This window comes from Parasteatoda tepidariorum, chromosome 7, assembly GCF_982258835.1.
Source record: "Parasteatoda tepidariorum strain Cologne lab strain chromosome 7, Ptep-v5.0, whole genome shotgun sequence".
Classification (NCBI taxonomy): domain Eukaryota; kingdom Metazoa; phylum Arthropoda; class Arachnida; order Araneae; family Theridiidae; genus Parasteatoda; species Parasteatoda tepidariorum.
In genome coordinates this window covers 39,332,638-39,348,183 of record NC_141761.1, presented here as the reverse complement: position 1 = coordinate 39,348,183, position 15,546 = coordinate 39,332,638, and the positions used below count along the sequence as shown (strand labels likewise).

The 15,546-nt window shown below is 26.3% G+C and overlaps 1 protein-coding gene across 1 annotated transcript in view; it reads right to left on the bottom strand.

Annotated features, from left to right (window-relative positions):
- Nucleotides 1-15,546, bottom strand: part of LOC107447057 (uncharacterized) — a 65,357-nt gene that overhangs the window by 31,252 nt on the left and 18,559 nt on the right. Inside the window, exons 15-24 of the mRNA XM_087168756.1 lie at nt 12,956-12,988; nt 12,823-12,846; nt 10,352-10,366; nt 9,851-9,865; nt 8,802-8,825; nt 5,892-5,912; nt 4,613-4,636; nt 2,463-2,546; nt 1,220-1,234; nt 824-838 (exon numbers count right to left, since the gene is read on the bottom strand). Coding sequence (XP_087024882.1) covers nt 824-838; nt 1,220-1,234; nt 2,463-2,546; nt 4,613-4,636; nt 5,892-5,912; nt 8,802-8,825; nt 9,851-9,865; nt 10,352-10,366; nt 12,823-12,846; nt 12,956-12,988 — 270 coding nt within the window. The remainder of the gene's footprint in view (nt 1-823; nt 839-1,219; nt 1,235-2,462; nt 2,547-4,612; nt 4,637-5,891; nt 5,913-8,801; nt 8,826-9,850; nt 9,866-10,351; nt 10,367-12,822; nt 12,847-12,955; nt 12,989-15,546) is intronic.

Sequence of the window (15,546 nt, the reverse complement as noted above, 5' to 3'; positions counted from 1 at the left end):
ATAATAAAAAATTATTAAAAGAATTTTTAAAAAAGTTTACGGTGGATAAATTAGATAATAATCTTTGGATAAATTAATTTTAAAACTTTTGCAAAAAGATTTGGATTTGCTTAAAAAACTAAAAGAGACATTGCAAAATACACAAAAAAGTGAAATTAACATTAAAGGAGATAAACTTTCGACTGCTCTCTTGACTTTAACTTGACCATATTTTTCCAATTGCTGCTACTTTTCCTATTTTATTATTCAAAACTTATAAAGCAAAATATCCTTATTTAAAGAAAACACGTTTGTGTGTGTCATTCTGTAAATTAATTAATAGTAATCAGATCATTAGCACAAAAGTTATTCAGGCTGGTATATTTTGCTTTCATTTTGAGCACAGAACACAGACATTTTTAAAACCTCATTATTTTTAAAACATGATTATTCTTAAGAACTCAGTTTCAACACTATTGTATAGATAATATCAGCAGGATATGTGCATCACATTACAAGAAGAAATTAAATGCTCATTTTTAAACTTCAGTTAAATTATTAAATGAATTTAAAACTGCAAATATTATTATTCAGAATAATTAATTTACAGAAAGGTCACTAAAAGAAGATTTCAGCTCTTCTCTTGATCTCATTGTAGTGTTACCTCACTGAAAATGTAGATGACATAAGAGAATATGGAATTAATTTTTAATTTGTTTATCCTATGCAGAAAGTAAATTTTAGTTTATTTAGTGTACAAATAATTTCAGTGACGAAACAAACATTTTTTTCCAAACATTATTTTCCAAAAAAAGTGCTGAAATAAAATAAAATGATTTCTTACTATCAATGAGTCCACCTAGTAAAACACAAAATCATCGTAAATATAAATTATTTATTAAATTACAGTTGGGCTCTGGGATAGAAATTTTATGTAAAAATGAATATTATACTTAGTTAGGTGTTTAGTAATTTAAACAAAAAACTGTTTTTTTTATGATAATTTTTTTGCTAAAATTTATTTTTCCTCTTCAGGGTACTTATTCTCCTTAAAAAATTAAAATTAATTGAGGGAAAATTTAATTCAGATACATACTTTAAAAAAATTGCACGATGATACTGGGGGAAATACTTAGAAAAGATAAATTAAGTAATAAAATTTAAATTTCTATTGTGAATTTGAACACAGTAAAAATGTTGTGTAAAAATGAAGTAAAAATAAGAAGCATTTGAAACTTACGATCGCATCTGCGTCCTGAAAAAAAACATTTTTACTTCAATGAACTAGTTATTCTAAATAAATTATTCTTAATTTTGTGAAAAACAGAGTGTCTTTGAAAACAATTGAGCTTAAAATGTTAAATTTAATTGCAAAAATTTACATTTAAATGTCATGAGTATTTAAATGTAAATTCAATCTGAACGATGTTTTTTTTCTTTATATGAAATTTCATATATTTTTAAACTTAAACTAAATATAATATTGCATTATAGCAAATATTATTTCACTAAAATGATTTATTATTTTAAGAAATTATTTAAACAAATATTTATTTATTTATCTTCAATTAAAACTCTTCATTTTCACTGAAATTTTAATATTATTTTTAATATGCAGAAACATGAAAGTATACGAAAGAAGAAAGACATAATAAAGAGTTTCAGCATTTACATGGTTCAATTATTTAATTCTTGTGTTTCAGTTTTCTGTCCGTTGTTTTCTGTTGGGATAAAATTATTATATTTGAAAGAAGACAAATGATTTAATATCATTTCAGATTATATTATTGCTTTTTTTAACGTATATAGTTAAATGCGTGTTATGTAACCAGAAAAACGGAGGAAAAAATTAAGTTCAAAATTATTAATTATATATACTTTAGAAATGAACAAAGTAAAATTAACATTGGATTAGGGTTTTATATCATACCAATTACATCAAACTCATCTGCTTAAATTTTTATGTTTTCTTATTTAATCAAATATTAAAGGATACGTTAAAACACGCAGATAAAAAAATGATGACTCACATTTCATTGGAACTTCTAAAGAGACCAGTACAATGTAAATACATCCGGATCAAATTACGATATAAAATACTGACCCTCTGCGTGCATCATCAGTAAAATTTTTATTTTACCGTAAAAACCATTTTGACCATAAAACATTATATCGTAATTTTTTCAGTAATATTTTATTAATTAGAGTGATTCAGTTATTTCAAGGTAATTATTATTCTAAAAATTACGGTATATCAGAATTTTAATCCGTAATGTGTTCCGGTAAAAATGGATTTTACGGTAAAATTAACGACACCCCGAGTGCCTATACTTTTTTCTTTAATTTGATTCGGAATTTTTTACAGTGTAATAGCACATTCTCCGTTTTTATTTGCAATTTACTTCTAAAATATAAAAAATCTTCTTAATGTTATTACCAGTAGAATAAATAACAGTTAGTAGTCGTAAACTGCTTATTCTTACTTTGATTAACTCCAAAAACTCCTTCAAAACTGTATCCACCATTTTTCAGAGAAGCATCATAATTTGATCCCAGTTGAGGAACAACTAAAAAAGAAATAAAGCAAAGGTGAGGTGCCTTATTAGATATTACAAGAGTATCAGAAAATAGTACACATATCTTTGCAAAGCATAGTCTGTTTAGTAAAGTTTATTGAGAATTAGGAATAATTGCAAATTAGTTTGCGTTAAAAGTCAGAAATTTAAATAACTGTTCTAACTTTCAACCAATTTTTGTTACATCATTAAATTTCAAAATTTATAAATTGAATTGTATGTAGATTTTAGAATTTAAAGACTGTAAGTTGCTTTTTAATCTTTTTGACTATTCTACGCTATGTTAAGAAAATTATCACATAAAAGCATATTTTAAGAAATAATTATAACTTCGGGAATGAAGAGAATCAAGAACTTATTATTTTAAAGAAAAATACATTTAATACAAACAGTTGTTTGCATATAAAAGCAAAATCATTCTGTCTCAGGCTTCTGTCCCTCAAATACAGTACAGTTCTTTTGCTTTTGAAATTAATTCTTCAATAATTTTTAATGCCATATGACTGAAAATGTGTATTATATAAAAAATATTTAAGCATCAAATTCTAATTTTGTAGCCCAGTTAGACAATCGTAAAATTTCCTAATTTAGCTCTGACATAAATTATAAAGCTTAGAGAGCTATATAGGTTCATTCACATTAATTTGCATAATTGCAAATGCAGAAAGCTAGTAGTAGCGCCAGGTGGCATCAATTTACATTAATGATGTTCAGAAGACTAATCAGGTATTTTAACTAATCAGGTATAACTTAAGAGAGGTTACAACTGAATACAATAGATGAACAACTGAATACATTAGGTGCATTCAAAGTTTTACGAGATGATATTTTTCATCATATAACATCTGTCTCTCAGTGTGATGATTTATAATTGCAAAGTTTTTATTTTGAGTCGTTAACAATGTTAAATATTGTTTATTAAACTATTTTAAGTCAAATTGAATGAAAACAACTGACCTGAGTCATTATTTTATTGCATTGCACAAAGTCACCCCATCCAGGCGTGACTTTGTGATTGTCCAGGCGTGAATGTTCACAAATAATAAACATTTCAAATCAGCTCTTAACTACGTGCAATTGCTTCCCAGATGGCTGACAACAAATATTAGATCAGATGCTGTACAATTCAGCATCTTTTAACTATTTTTTTATTAGGTCAAAGTTGGAAAACTGAATATTCCTGCACAAAATCACCCCATCTAATTTGTTAAAAATGAATTTTAAAGCTTTAAATTAGATTTAATATTTCAAGGAAATTGCGAAAAAATAATTCATTTACACTGATTAATAAAATAAGTAAAACTTTTAAAAATATATAATATCAAAATAATTTAGGAAAAATAGTACAAAATATCAAACGAAACAAAAAGATTATCATCTGGTATTTTTAACTTCAATTTTCGTGATCTAATTCACATTTCTACAATTTAATTTTATTATTAAGATATATTAAAGAACATTTTATAGAAGTATCAATGAAAAATCTTATTTTTGTCTAAATGTCAACTTTAAATGAAAAAATTATATATCTTACATTTTTATATAAAGATCCAAAAATGGCTACATAAAATTAAAACATTTAATCCTATACCTTTGTAGCTAAAAAATTACCTGTAAATCAGTATGTTACATATAATTGTATTATTTCACGTAATAGTTTTAAAAATCTTCGGAATTTTTTGTCAGAAAAATACATATGAAATATATCAAGATAATAATTTCATAAATTGAATACTGTAAAAATTTCGATGCTACTAAAATAAACTTAAGATTATAGCCGTTACCTTGGAATAATATCATCACAAATTTTGTTTCGAAATTTTCCCCCACAATTAAGAACATACCGTTGACTTTTTTGATAAATAATCTTATTTTAATTGTGTATAACTGTTTTTACGTTACTTCTTAAATATTAAAAAAAATTAAAATAAACAATATATTTTTTTAATACAAGTGTACAAAACAAAATGACATAACTAACAGCTTTGGAAGTCAGGCAGAGAAATATGAAGGTACAAATCGATGAAAAAAAATAAAAAGATAGGAGTGTTATTTACCTTGTGAAATTTGTCCATTGGCCCCTGTAATTAATTAAATTGATCATGAAACCATAAAATTTTTAAGGAGAGGGGGGGGGGGTAGACCACCACCCAGAAAATACCAGATTTAATCAATATATTTATTAACTTGTTATGTACAAAATAAAAAATCATTGAAACACATTTTTTTTAAATGATTTTTTTTAGAAAAAGTCAAATTCCCCGATTTTAACCCACTTGTTGATTGTGGCCGGTTATGCGTGTGAACTCTATAGAATATTAAAAAATACTGTAATTTCCGTTTAAAAAAGGGAATTTTTTTTAATGTTATATGCAATTAATGAATATTATGTACAGAATTCACACGCCGAATAGTTATCTTGTTCCTCCATTCCAACGGAAAATTCGCGGACACAGAAAAAATAACATTTTCCTTATCGAATACGCATTTATCCTTTTATTTACTTAGAAGATGTATAACTACAATGCAAACATTCAGTATTTGATGTGCTTTAATCGTCTCTATCAGAAGAAGAATCTATTATGGATTTAAGTTTTCTTCCGCAGCAGCTAACAAAACTAAACTGAAAGCATATTAACGCAGTCTGAACAAAACTAAACTAGACACACATTTTTCAATAAAATAATTAAAGATATTATGTTTTTATTCTTTTAAAATAGTTTTTTTTTAACTTTCCACAGCAAAAATTTAATCTAATATATGTAGCATTAAATAAATATTAATAATCTTTAATGAACAATAATTCTTAAATAACAAAACCTTTATGTTAACTTGCAAAAATTATAATATAGAATACCTGTTAAACTTTTCAACTTACATTGAAAAAAGAATAAATTGCAATTTTAATGTGAGTTTTATGCAATGGAAATAGGAACCAGCATTGCAATATTTCCTAAGCGATTATATTGCAATTTAGTTTTTTTTTTCATTTAAATATTTAAGTGAATAAATATTTCTTTTTATTAAATGTGATTATTTAATGTATATTTTATCTGTTTCTCAAAAAATCGATAACTTTAAATAAGGCGTACTTATTTCAACTATGCCAGATATTTACAACATAAACTTTACAGTTGTATATTTAATTTTCGAACACATTATGAACTCAATCAAAAAACAGTAAACATTTTCTCATTATATCAAATTTGAAACCTTTTTTTTTATTTATGATAATTTACTTGCATAATTATAATTTGATAACAAACATATTTCATTCATTATAAAGCAATTTAAGAATCTCTAACAAATCAAATAAAAATTGACATTTTTACTTACCCAGAATTGCAGGTTTTGCAACTATGAAAAAAATTAATAGCTATTATTGATCAATTTATTATTTAAAATTACCATAGTAAATTACCAAATTTGTAACGAATTAATTTTTTTTGTAACATGCTCTGTATGTAGACATGGAGAAAAAAAATGTAGGGAAATTGCTACACTGTATGATAAGGTTTTTTTCGTGTAAAAAACTGTAACATAATCCTGGTTAATAAAACCAAAATATACAGCTTTTAAACCATTCATTTGGTAATTTTTTGACATGGTAAGAGATTGCCGAAAATTCTAGTTTTCAAAATTATATTTTTTGTTACCATTCTTTTAGTAAAAAAAACTGAAAAATAAATTGATCCACTTATCTAGTTCTTCACCATGTTCTCTCTCTTGCTGAAATTGCCAAATTTAACGACACTTACCAAATTTTATCACAAATTATAAAATGATATTTTATTGGTAATTTTACCAAAATTATAACCAAAGCGCTTCGCTTAAAACTACCAAATTATGGTGTTTTTATAGAGCAGGAAACTTGATAAATTTTATCATATTCAGGTAGTTTTCGAACATACTTTTTTCTCGGTTTAGAATTAAAATATGCATTTAAAACACATAAATATTTTTAAAATTTAGAGTATTTAGCATATAAAATAGCATACGTGTAATATATTTCAAACATATTTTCCAGTATAGGGCAAAATACTGGTCGATATGAGGACAATGGTGAAAAAAGTAATAAAAAATAGCGACATGATGAAAAAAGGGAAAATTAACGCTTCTAATCGCGACTCTTTTCACAGAAAATAAAACAGCTTGAGGTAAAACACGGGCTTTAAACTTCTTATATTATTTATGACACATCAAAGCTGTAATCAATTTAGGAACAAAAGCCATTTTTGGCGTTTTCAAATTTTCAAGAATTTTAAATTTTCAAATTTTTGTTTGTCAAAGGTTTCATTCGAGTTCAAGTTTATTTTAAATTGCTTTTTTTAATTTATGACCGATAATACTTAAAAATAAAAAAATTCAGGTAATTTCCACATCATGATCGCTATTATTAAAAAATTATTTTGTAAATAAAAAATTTCATGTTTGTTAACAGAGTTGTTATGTTGCATTAATAGTTCATATCCTCTAAACTCAATAATTAATTACAATGATTAAAAGTTTAATTAACCAACTTGGTGGGATCAAGAATACTTTTCTTTTCAAATGGAAACTGCAATGTTTAACATGCTTTTGTAAATCCTTAAAAATAAATTACTAAATTTAATAATATTAATATTTTTTATCTCTCTCTGTTTATACACACACACACACACACACACACACACACACACACACACACATATATATATATATATATATATATATATATATATATATATATATACATAAACCGAAGAGCAGTGGCACTGATTCCACAAGATGCTGAGAGGTAGTCTGACGTATCTGGTACCAAGCGCTCACCAACTGGTCCTGCAATTCCCTCACATTGCGAGGAGGTAGCAGTTTTGCAATAGGTTTGACCAATGGGATTTCGAATTTTACATATAAGGCTCTAACTAAACGACGCCTGAAAGTGTCGATTGCGTAACAACCACCCCTTATAAACTTCCTAGCTGCAGAAAAAAAGCAGGATCCTAATCTGTGCTATTTTGGATGTATATATGTATAATCGTGCGAGTTATTAACTATTATACAAATATTCATATGGAATACACGAATCTCTTAATCGCTTTAATATCTATATCCATACACCGAAGAACCATTAAATTGCGACCACCCTGCTAATAACATGTAAGACCCCCCTTAGCCCTCAAAACTGCTAGCACCCGCCATGGCATTGATTCCACAAGGTAGTCTGAGGTATCTGGCACCAAGCGCTCGCAAACTGGTCCTGCAATTCCCTCACATTGCGAGGGGGTAGTGTGGCAGCACAGATTTGGTTTTCCAAGTAGAACCACAAATGCTCTATTGGATTAAGGTCAGGAGAATTTGGGGGCCAAGATATGACTTGAAAGTCACTAGAATGTTACTCGACGATTCGACCCTTATGACATGGTGCATTTTCCTGCTGGTAAACAGCCTCCCCCGCAGGAAAAACTGTCGCCATGAATAGGTGAACTGGTCTGCAACTAAGTTCAAGTATCTTACAGACGTTAGGGATTGTTCTATGAGGAATATGGGTCCTAATGTGGCCCATGAAAACATTGTTTCTGGGCGAGAGACCATGAAAACCTGGGTATATATATATATATATATATATATAACTGGCAAAGGAATGAATAAAATAAAATTAACACATAAAGAGATATATTAAAAATAAAAGCACGGGACAATTTTTAAGAACAACAGAGAGTTGTTGATTTTTTAGAAGATACTTTTTTGTTTTTGGAATTTGAAGTTTATACTTACCCGATACGGGTTTTTCTATATTTTTTTTGCAAAATTATTACTATCCCGTTACAGGTACTTTAATTTCATTACTGTATTTGTTGTTGTGAAATAAATGTGTTTTTCTTTAAAAAAAAAACAACTGTCTCTTAATATAGCTTGATATGTTACGCTACCAACTGGTTAGTAACAACATTTCTTCGTTTTGCCTTATATTTACTAATTAAATAAGCAAAAATATCTTCAAAACTATCAAGGACTTCAAATGTCTTATAATCATTAAATTTTTTTGGCGTAGATTTTTTTCCTAATTAATTCGCTTTGCAAATTAATGAAAACACCTGTTTTCAAAAAGTTTTTTTCATAATTTTTAGATTAAAATTAAAATTTACCTTTAACTAAAAACTGTTTGGTCCCTTTTTTTATTGTTATTCCACGTGAGAGCCGTTAACCGAGTTTCAAAATATATTTCGTCACATAGATAGAAAATATGATTTTAAGATTACTCACCTTGAGATATTTCTACAGAAGAGCCTGCAAACAAAAATATTTTTTCATGTTTTCAAATAATTATACAAATGTTTGAACATTTTTATTGTTTATATTATATTCTTAGGTACTAAGTTTTAAAATAAAGAAATTTAGTTATCTCACCACTAGATGTACTTAAAATTGTTTTTTGACAATAAATGCACTTCGTTGAAGTACAAATTCCACTTTTAATAGACTGTTTACACTAGAAGTTATTTTCTCTTATAGTTATAAATTACTTATGTATAGTATATTTTTGCAAAAAAAAAACTTCATTAGTCTTGAGATCCATAATCTTAAAAATAAGTGTATGTAAAAAGACGCAAACTTGTCTAATTAAATAAAAGAAGAAGAAAACTGTAATGCTATGCTTTGTCAGCTAAAGCAACATCCTTATGCTTAAACCTGCAATAAAATTTGTGCAGTAGATATGTATAACAAAAAATACAATTCATACAAATTTTTTTTTAAAAATTCTCCATTCATTCGGACAAAATGAATAATACGATTCTAAGCATAAATGAACTATTTCAATGCCTTTTATAATATTTTTCCCAGAATTTTGTATATGATGTCGATTATAAAGAGCCTATTCTGTAGTTTATTCCATCAAATGTTTAAAGCCTTTATTAAAGTGCGTAAAACAATGCTTAAAAAAACATTATTTTAATTTCATATTTTTATGTAAAATCAAGACAGATTTTCCATTATTTTGCAGGAAACAGGCGAAAATTTAATTAAAAATAACAATTTCATTAACTTAAAAAATATTTCCTTTTTGGATTTCTAAAAATAGAATGTAATTAAAATTACATATTCATTTTTGCAACTGATTTTCTCTACAAAGTAATAAATGTTCGCAGCGACTATATTTTAATTTTACATTTTGAATTTCAGTTTTAAATACAATTTAGTTCAAAATACAAATTTAGTTCAAAATACAATTTATTTAAATAAATTATATTTTGTCAAGAAAAATGTTGGTTTTAGTTTGGTTTGAAGCATATCGTTTTAGGTAATTTACTTACCTCCAGATGAAGGTCCTACAAAAAGTAGGGCACAGTAAAAAATAAGTACAAGAACAAATAAAAACAAAATTGGTTATATTTAGTTAACGTGATAATGACACAAATACTTATTATAGATAAATATTTATTATGATAATATTTTTGCTTATGTTATGAAGAATCACCACAGAAACATAAATAGTTTTATAGTTCTGTTTTGTTATTGAAGCTAAGAAAATATCATAAGTTGCTTGATTTATTAAATATGAAAAAAAATCAGTATAATATCTCCTGCATTAATAATATGTCAAAAATAAATTTTAAAGTTTTAAATTTGATTTAATATTTCAAGGAAATTGTGAAAAATTAATACATTAACACTGATTATTGAAATAAGTAAAACTTTCCAAAAATTATATTTTTAAAATAATTCAAGAAAAATAGTACAAAATATCAAAGTATAATAAGTAAAAATAAATATTACGACATATCAATATAGTGAAAAATAGGTAATTTACTTACCTCCAGATGATGGTCCTGCAAAAAGTAGGGCAGAGTTAAAAATAAGAACAAAAACAAATAAAAACAAAATTGGTTATACTAAATTAATGTGATAATGACACAAATACTTATTATAGATAAATATTTATCATGATGATATTTTTGCTTATGTTATGAAAAATCACAACAGAAACATTAAATAAACAAAGAAACGCAGACATGCAGAAGAAACCCATCGAAAAATTATGTACAATTTACACTGAGAAAAAATATCCACTCAAAGAATGGAAAAAAAATAAGTTTGAGTAAGACAATCAAACAAAATAAAAGAGAAAATAAAACTATGTCTTAATAAAATAAGAAACATCTGATTTTGCAAAATGGAGAAATTAAAATAAAATAGTTTTCAAAACATTTAGAAAAAAATGGAATATCATTGACTAAGTTATTAAATTTTGTTAAAAAAATAGGAAGTGATTTTAGTGATTTTTCAGCTTATAATGATATTAAAGTTGTGCCAAACTACTTACTACCATGTAATGTTTTTAAAACATATCTTTCATGTTCTTTAAGTCATTGGTCAAGGTCTATGCTTGTTCTTTTTAACCAATTAGTCACCCTCCTTTAGATTATTAGTACATACACTGTTTTTCAGATTATTAATACATACACTGCAGTTTCAGATTATCAATACCTGCACTGTTAAAAATTTCTCGAAAAAAATGGTTAAATAACAATTTACTTAAATATTATTTTAATATATTCAAACAAAGCAGACAAATAACCATAAATAAGATGGTATTCAAATTGTTGACTGAGAGAAAACCGTTAACTTCTTTCAAATAATACGGTTAAACAATCACAATTTAATCGCACCAACTAGGCCCACGAAATGAGTCACATAGTTCCTTGAAGCTGTGTACATGTTATAGCCGTGAGGGCTAATCTGTCAATTTCAGTGCCGAGAGAATGGGGGTTCAAGTCCCTTCGTCGACACCACACTATTTCCTCTATTTTCTTCATCTTATGAAGAGTTTTCAATGTTCTGTAGTCTCCGTTGTCTAACCATGGACATTTAGAATACAATAGCCTCGCTCACGCATAGATGGCAGCACCGTAAAGCTGCTTAACACAAAAAGTCTAGTATTTCCCATCTCTTTTGATAGGTAAAACAGCCAGATAAGCTATTTGAACCACATTCCGTGCTTTATTTGATAAAACACAACTCAATTACAACATGACTCTCATGCCATTACCGAAAAAACAGCGTAACCCATTATCTAACAAATATTTAAAATATATAAATAATTTATTTTAAGTAAATTATTAAAAGTAAAAATAATAATATAAAGCATGTTTATATTTTTACTGCAATGCTTTTTTTCACTAAGGGATTTAAAAATTTCTATAGATTGCTACTATATAGATTGCAATTGCATATGCAATCATCTACAATAATCATCTACAATAAAATTCAATCGATACAATCATTAATCTATGTGAAGAGAGAAGGTGATCGATGGTTGTATACACAGTAAAATAAATTTCACTCCATACACTACCAAGCAAATATTCGTAAATAGACACATTCATTTATATTTCAATTAAATACATACACGAAATAATTATTAACGCCTTAAATTTATTGATATATTGTACAGGGAAAAAATCAAAATGTTAAAACTCTGAATAAATTTAAATCTTATGATAGCATTAGCACACAATATTAATAATTCGAATCATAAAAATGCTAATTAAAGTGCACAGATGATAATTTTAGTTACAAAAACAGACACAAAAAAGCTCTTTTTCTGAATAGACATACCTTTTTTACACACTGAGAAAATTTCATGTTCAAAACTACCAACATACGGTAAAATGCTTTATGCTTGGTAATTTTTATCAAAACGTCCTGGTAATGCTTTAAGTAAAATTACCCATAAAATATGCTTACCTAATATGTGATAAAATTTGTTGAATATCGTAAAATTTGGTAATGCTTTTATGACATCTCAAAGCATGGCACAAAAACAATTTATTCGGTTAAATTTACTTTTCAGTTTTTTATATTTTACTAAATGTGAGCTAATAAGAACTATAATTTTATAAACATAATGAGATTATAGGATGATTAGAGATCCTAGTGGCCCAAGGAGCTTGCTTATTTAAAAATAGATGTATTATAGTAAAAAAAAAAGTTCTTTAGTTCTTTTTATGTAAACTTTACTGATTCAAAATCTGCCTCTAATTTTACTTTCAGTCCTTATTTTTAAATTTCCTCACGCAAAAGTAAAAATGTGCTATTTATTAACATCTGATGTGACAGATATTTCACAAGAACTAAAAATATGATGGCTCGATACCAAGAGCCTTCTTTTGAATAAAAAGTATCCTCGTTCTGAAAGCTTATTTAAATTGTAAATATTTTATAAACAAGGGGTGAATTTAATATCTTAATAATTTAGATAAAGCTATTGCTTCTTGCAACTTACCTCCAGATAATAATTCGTAAATATCTGTAATTAAAATGTGCCATCAGTAATTTCAAACTACAAATAATTGAAGCAACAAACTGTTTCTGCAACAAACTTCTGAAATTCTGATCTGATTGAAAAATTGACTCACCCTCTGATAATTGAGATACTGCTGGTCCTGATCCTACAAAAAATTAACAAAATTGTTTTGAACATAAATTATATGCAAATAAAGCACTGAACTTAATTTTTTCAACTTTCAAATATGTTTTTTTATGCTATTTTTTAAAAAAAAAAAACTCTTTGATGTTTTCTCGTCGCTTAAAAATTAATTTTTTGCATTCTCTTGATCATGGTGAAATCATACACCAAAACAGTTTTGTTTTTTAAATACTTCCTTACCTGTGCTGGCGTAAAATTTTGATTTATTTTCTAAATAAATCGTTATTATATGAATCAAAGATTTCAATAAATTATTTTAGCATCCTTTAATTAATATCTCTTTTATATGATCTGCATAAATTAAAATTTTAATATTCCTATTAGAAATTTTTTGCACTCAAAGATTTAGTTCACATACTCAAACTAAATTCCACACACTGCTCCTAAGCTGCTAGTTTAGGATGAGAAAAGGCGTACTTTTAAACGATTTCAACTATTCAGACAATTTTGTTACAACAATTTTAAGTATCATTCCGTTGTTCAAACTGTTTTAGAAATTGAAACAGAAATAAACACTAGTCAGAGCTGACCCATTATTAATCAGTGATTTTTTTGTTCCATTTTTAATATCTCGCGAACTTTATATATTTTTTAAATATGCAGATACATCGGAAGTACAAGAAAATTTATAAAATTTTTTTTTGATTTTTAAACATAAACATCAATGTCTTTACCTATCCATATTCAAACGTGGATGAAGTTGTATGCCTGTACATTTCGAGATGAAGCCAAACACTGCGCATGTTCGGTAGATGATGCATATGCAAAACATGCTTTTATTTAATTTCTCTTGCTTGTTCTTTCATTGCGATGCCATTATAGAAATTACATATCTCTTGCTTTTAAAATTTCTTCAATTTCATTAATTTATTTTTTTAATCCTTCTTGATCCAACTTTAATTAAATTAAATCAATTATTTAATTTTTATTACATTTTATGAAAAGTAAATATAAATATTTTATTATTTTCTTAACAATCAACGTCTATTTTTTTAATTCAATACAAATGTATTGCTCAATAATTCATTTCTGGGACTAAATCGAACATCAAAATATATTTTTACTCTTTATTCCATAAGCTGCTTTATTTCTCTAAACTCAAAAATGCTTTAGTTGTAGGGTTATATTAATTTTTCACAGTCTTTCTGGTTATTAAGATATAGCCAATTTATTTAAATATTAACATGCGATATCGTGTGCAGGATAAATTAGCTTTTCTTTCGGTTGTGTCATGTTTCGGTAATCCGCTTATAATGGATGTTCTCCTATTCTACATAGCAGTGATTAAGTACATTAGAGTTAATATGGATTTTGAAAAGGCAGATCAAAGGAGATTTTTTTGCCATGGTCAGTCCTTATTGATATTATTATGCAAAAATTTATTATTTCATTTAGAAAGTCATTTGGAAAAATATTCCTTTAATTTTATATCTTGAGCTCTAATACTACTATTGAATAAAAGTTTCATTATGATTATGATTTAGTTTTCATCATCAACTGCCAGTTTCATTATCCTGCTATTTACTTCAATCATATCATCTACACCAACCACACCAAATTGCTATTATAGTCATGTATAAATGTAATTTTGTTGTGCAATAATAAAATGTCTGCTTCCTTCACTTCTTAAACATTTTTAGCCTTTCCCGCTAACCTAAAATTTTTATCCTGAACATTTTTATGAAAATTAAATTATTACTTATTTCGGATTTAAAATTTTTTATTAATATAAAGTAAAAATACTTGTATAAAAACTTCAAGCAATTTTTTAAAAAGATGTAAGTTTCTTCAAAATTTTAAAAATTATTCTTTGGTAATTTTGGTAATGCGTGATAATCAATGGTACTGTTTTTCTCAGTACAAAAAGCACTAATATAGATATTTAATGTATCTATGGTCCCCCAACAAAGATAAGTACTGGAGAAAGTTGCTCGATCATACTAAGTTTTGACTATCAGGAATCGAAATCTAACAATATAATATTGCTTTAAAAAATATAATAATGTTTAAAGTATGTAAGTGTTTTGCTCAATCTAATAACGTAAAACCTCTGAAAAGTGCAGAAAAAAATGAGAAAAATATTATAAAATAATAAATAATTTAATTTGTCGATAATATGCACTTTATTTATGTACTTTTCCCCCCGTACGAAGAACGGGTGTTAAGCTAGTTATTAATCAACCTAAGTAAATTTATAAGCATAATATAAACAAACAAATAGAACTGTATGTTAAACTGATAGCTTTTAACGTTTTATTTCTGTCCATTTTTTGCCCAGTTAGTTTCAGCCTTTCATTGCCTAATTAAAAAAAAGAATATTCATTTTGAAATTGGAAAAAAATAAGAAGAACATATGTCTAAATATTCAGTTTCAGTTTCGTGAAAAAGGAATTTTCTCAATTTTTAATGAAGAAAGCCATACGTGTTCGATAATAAAATATCAAAATTACTTTTTTCAAATATTATCTTCTAATTTTAAGAAATAATAATAATAATCATAATAATAATATATTTTATCAC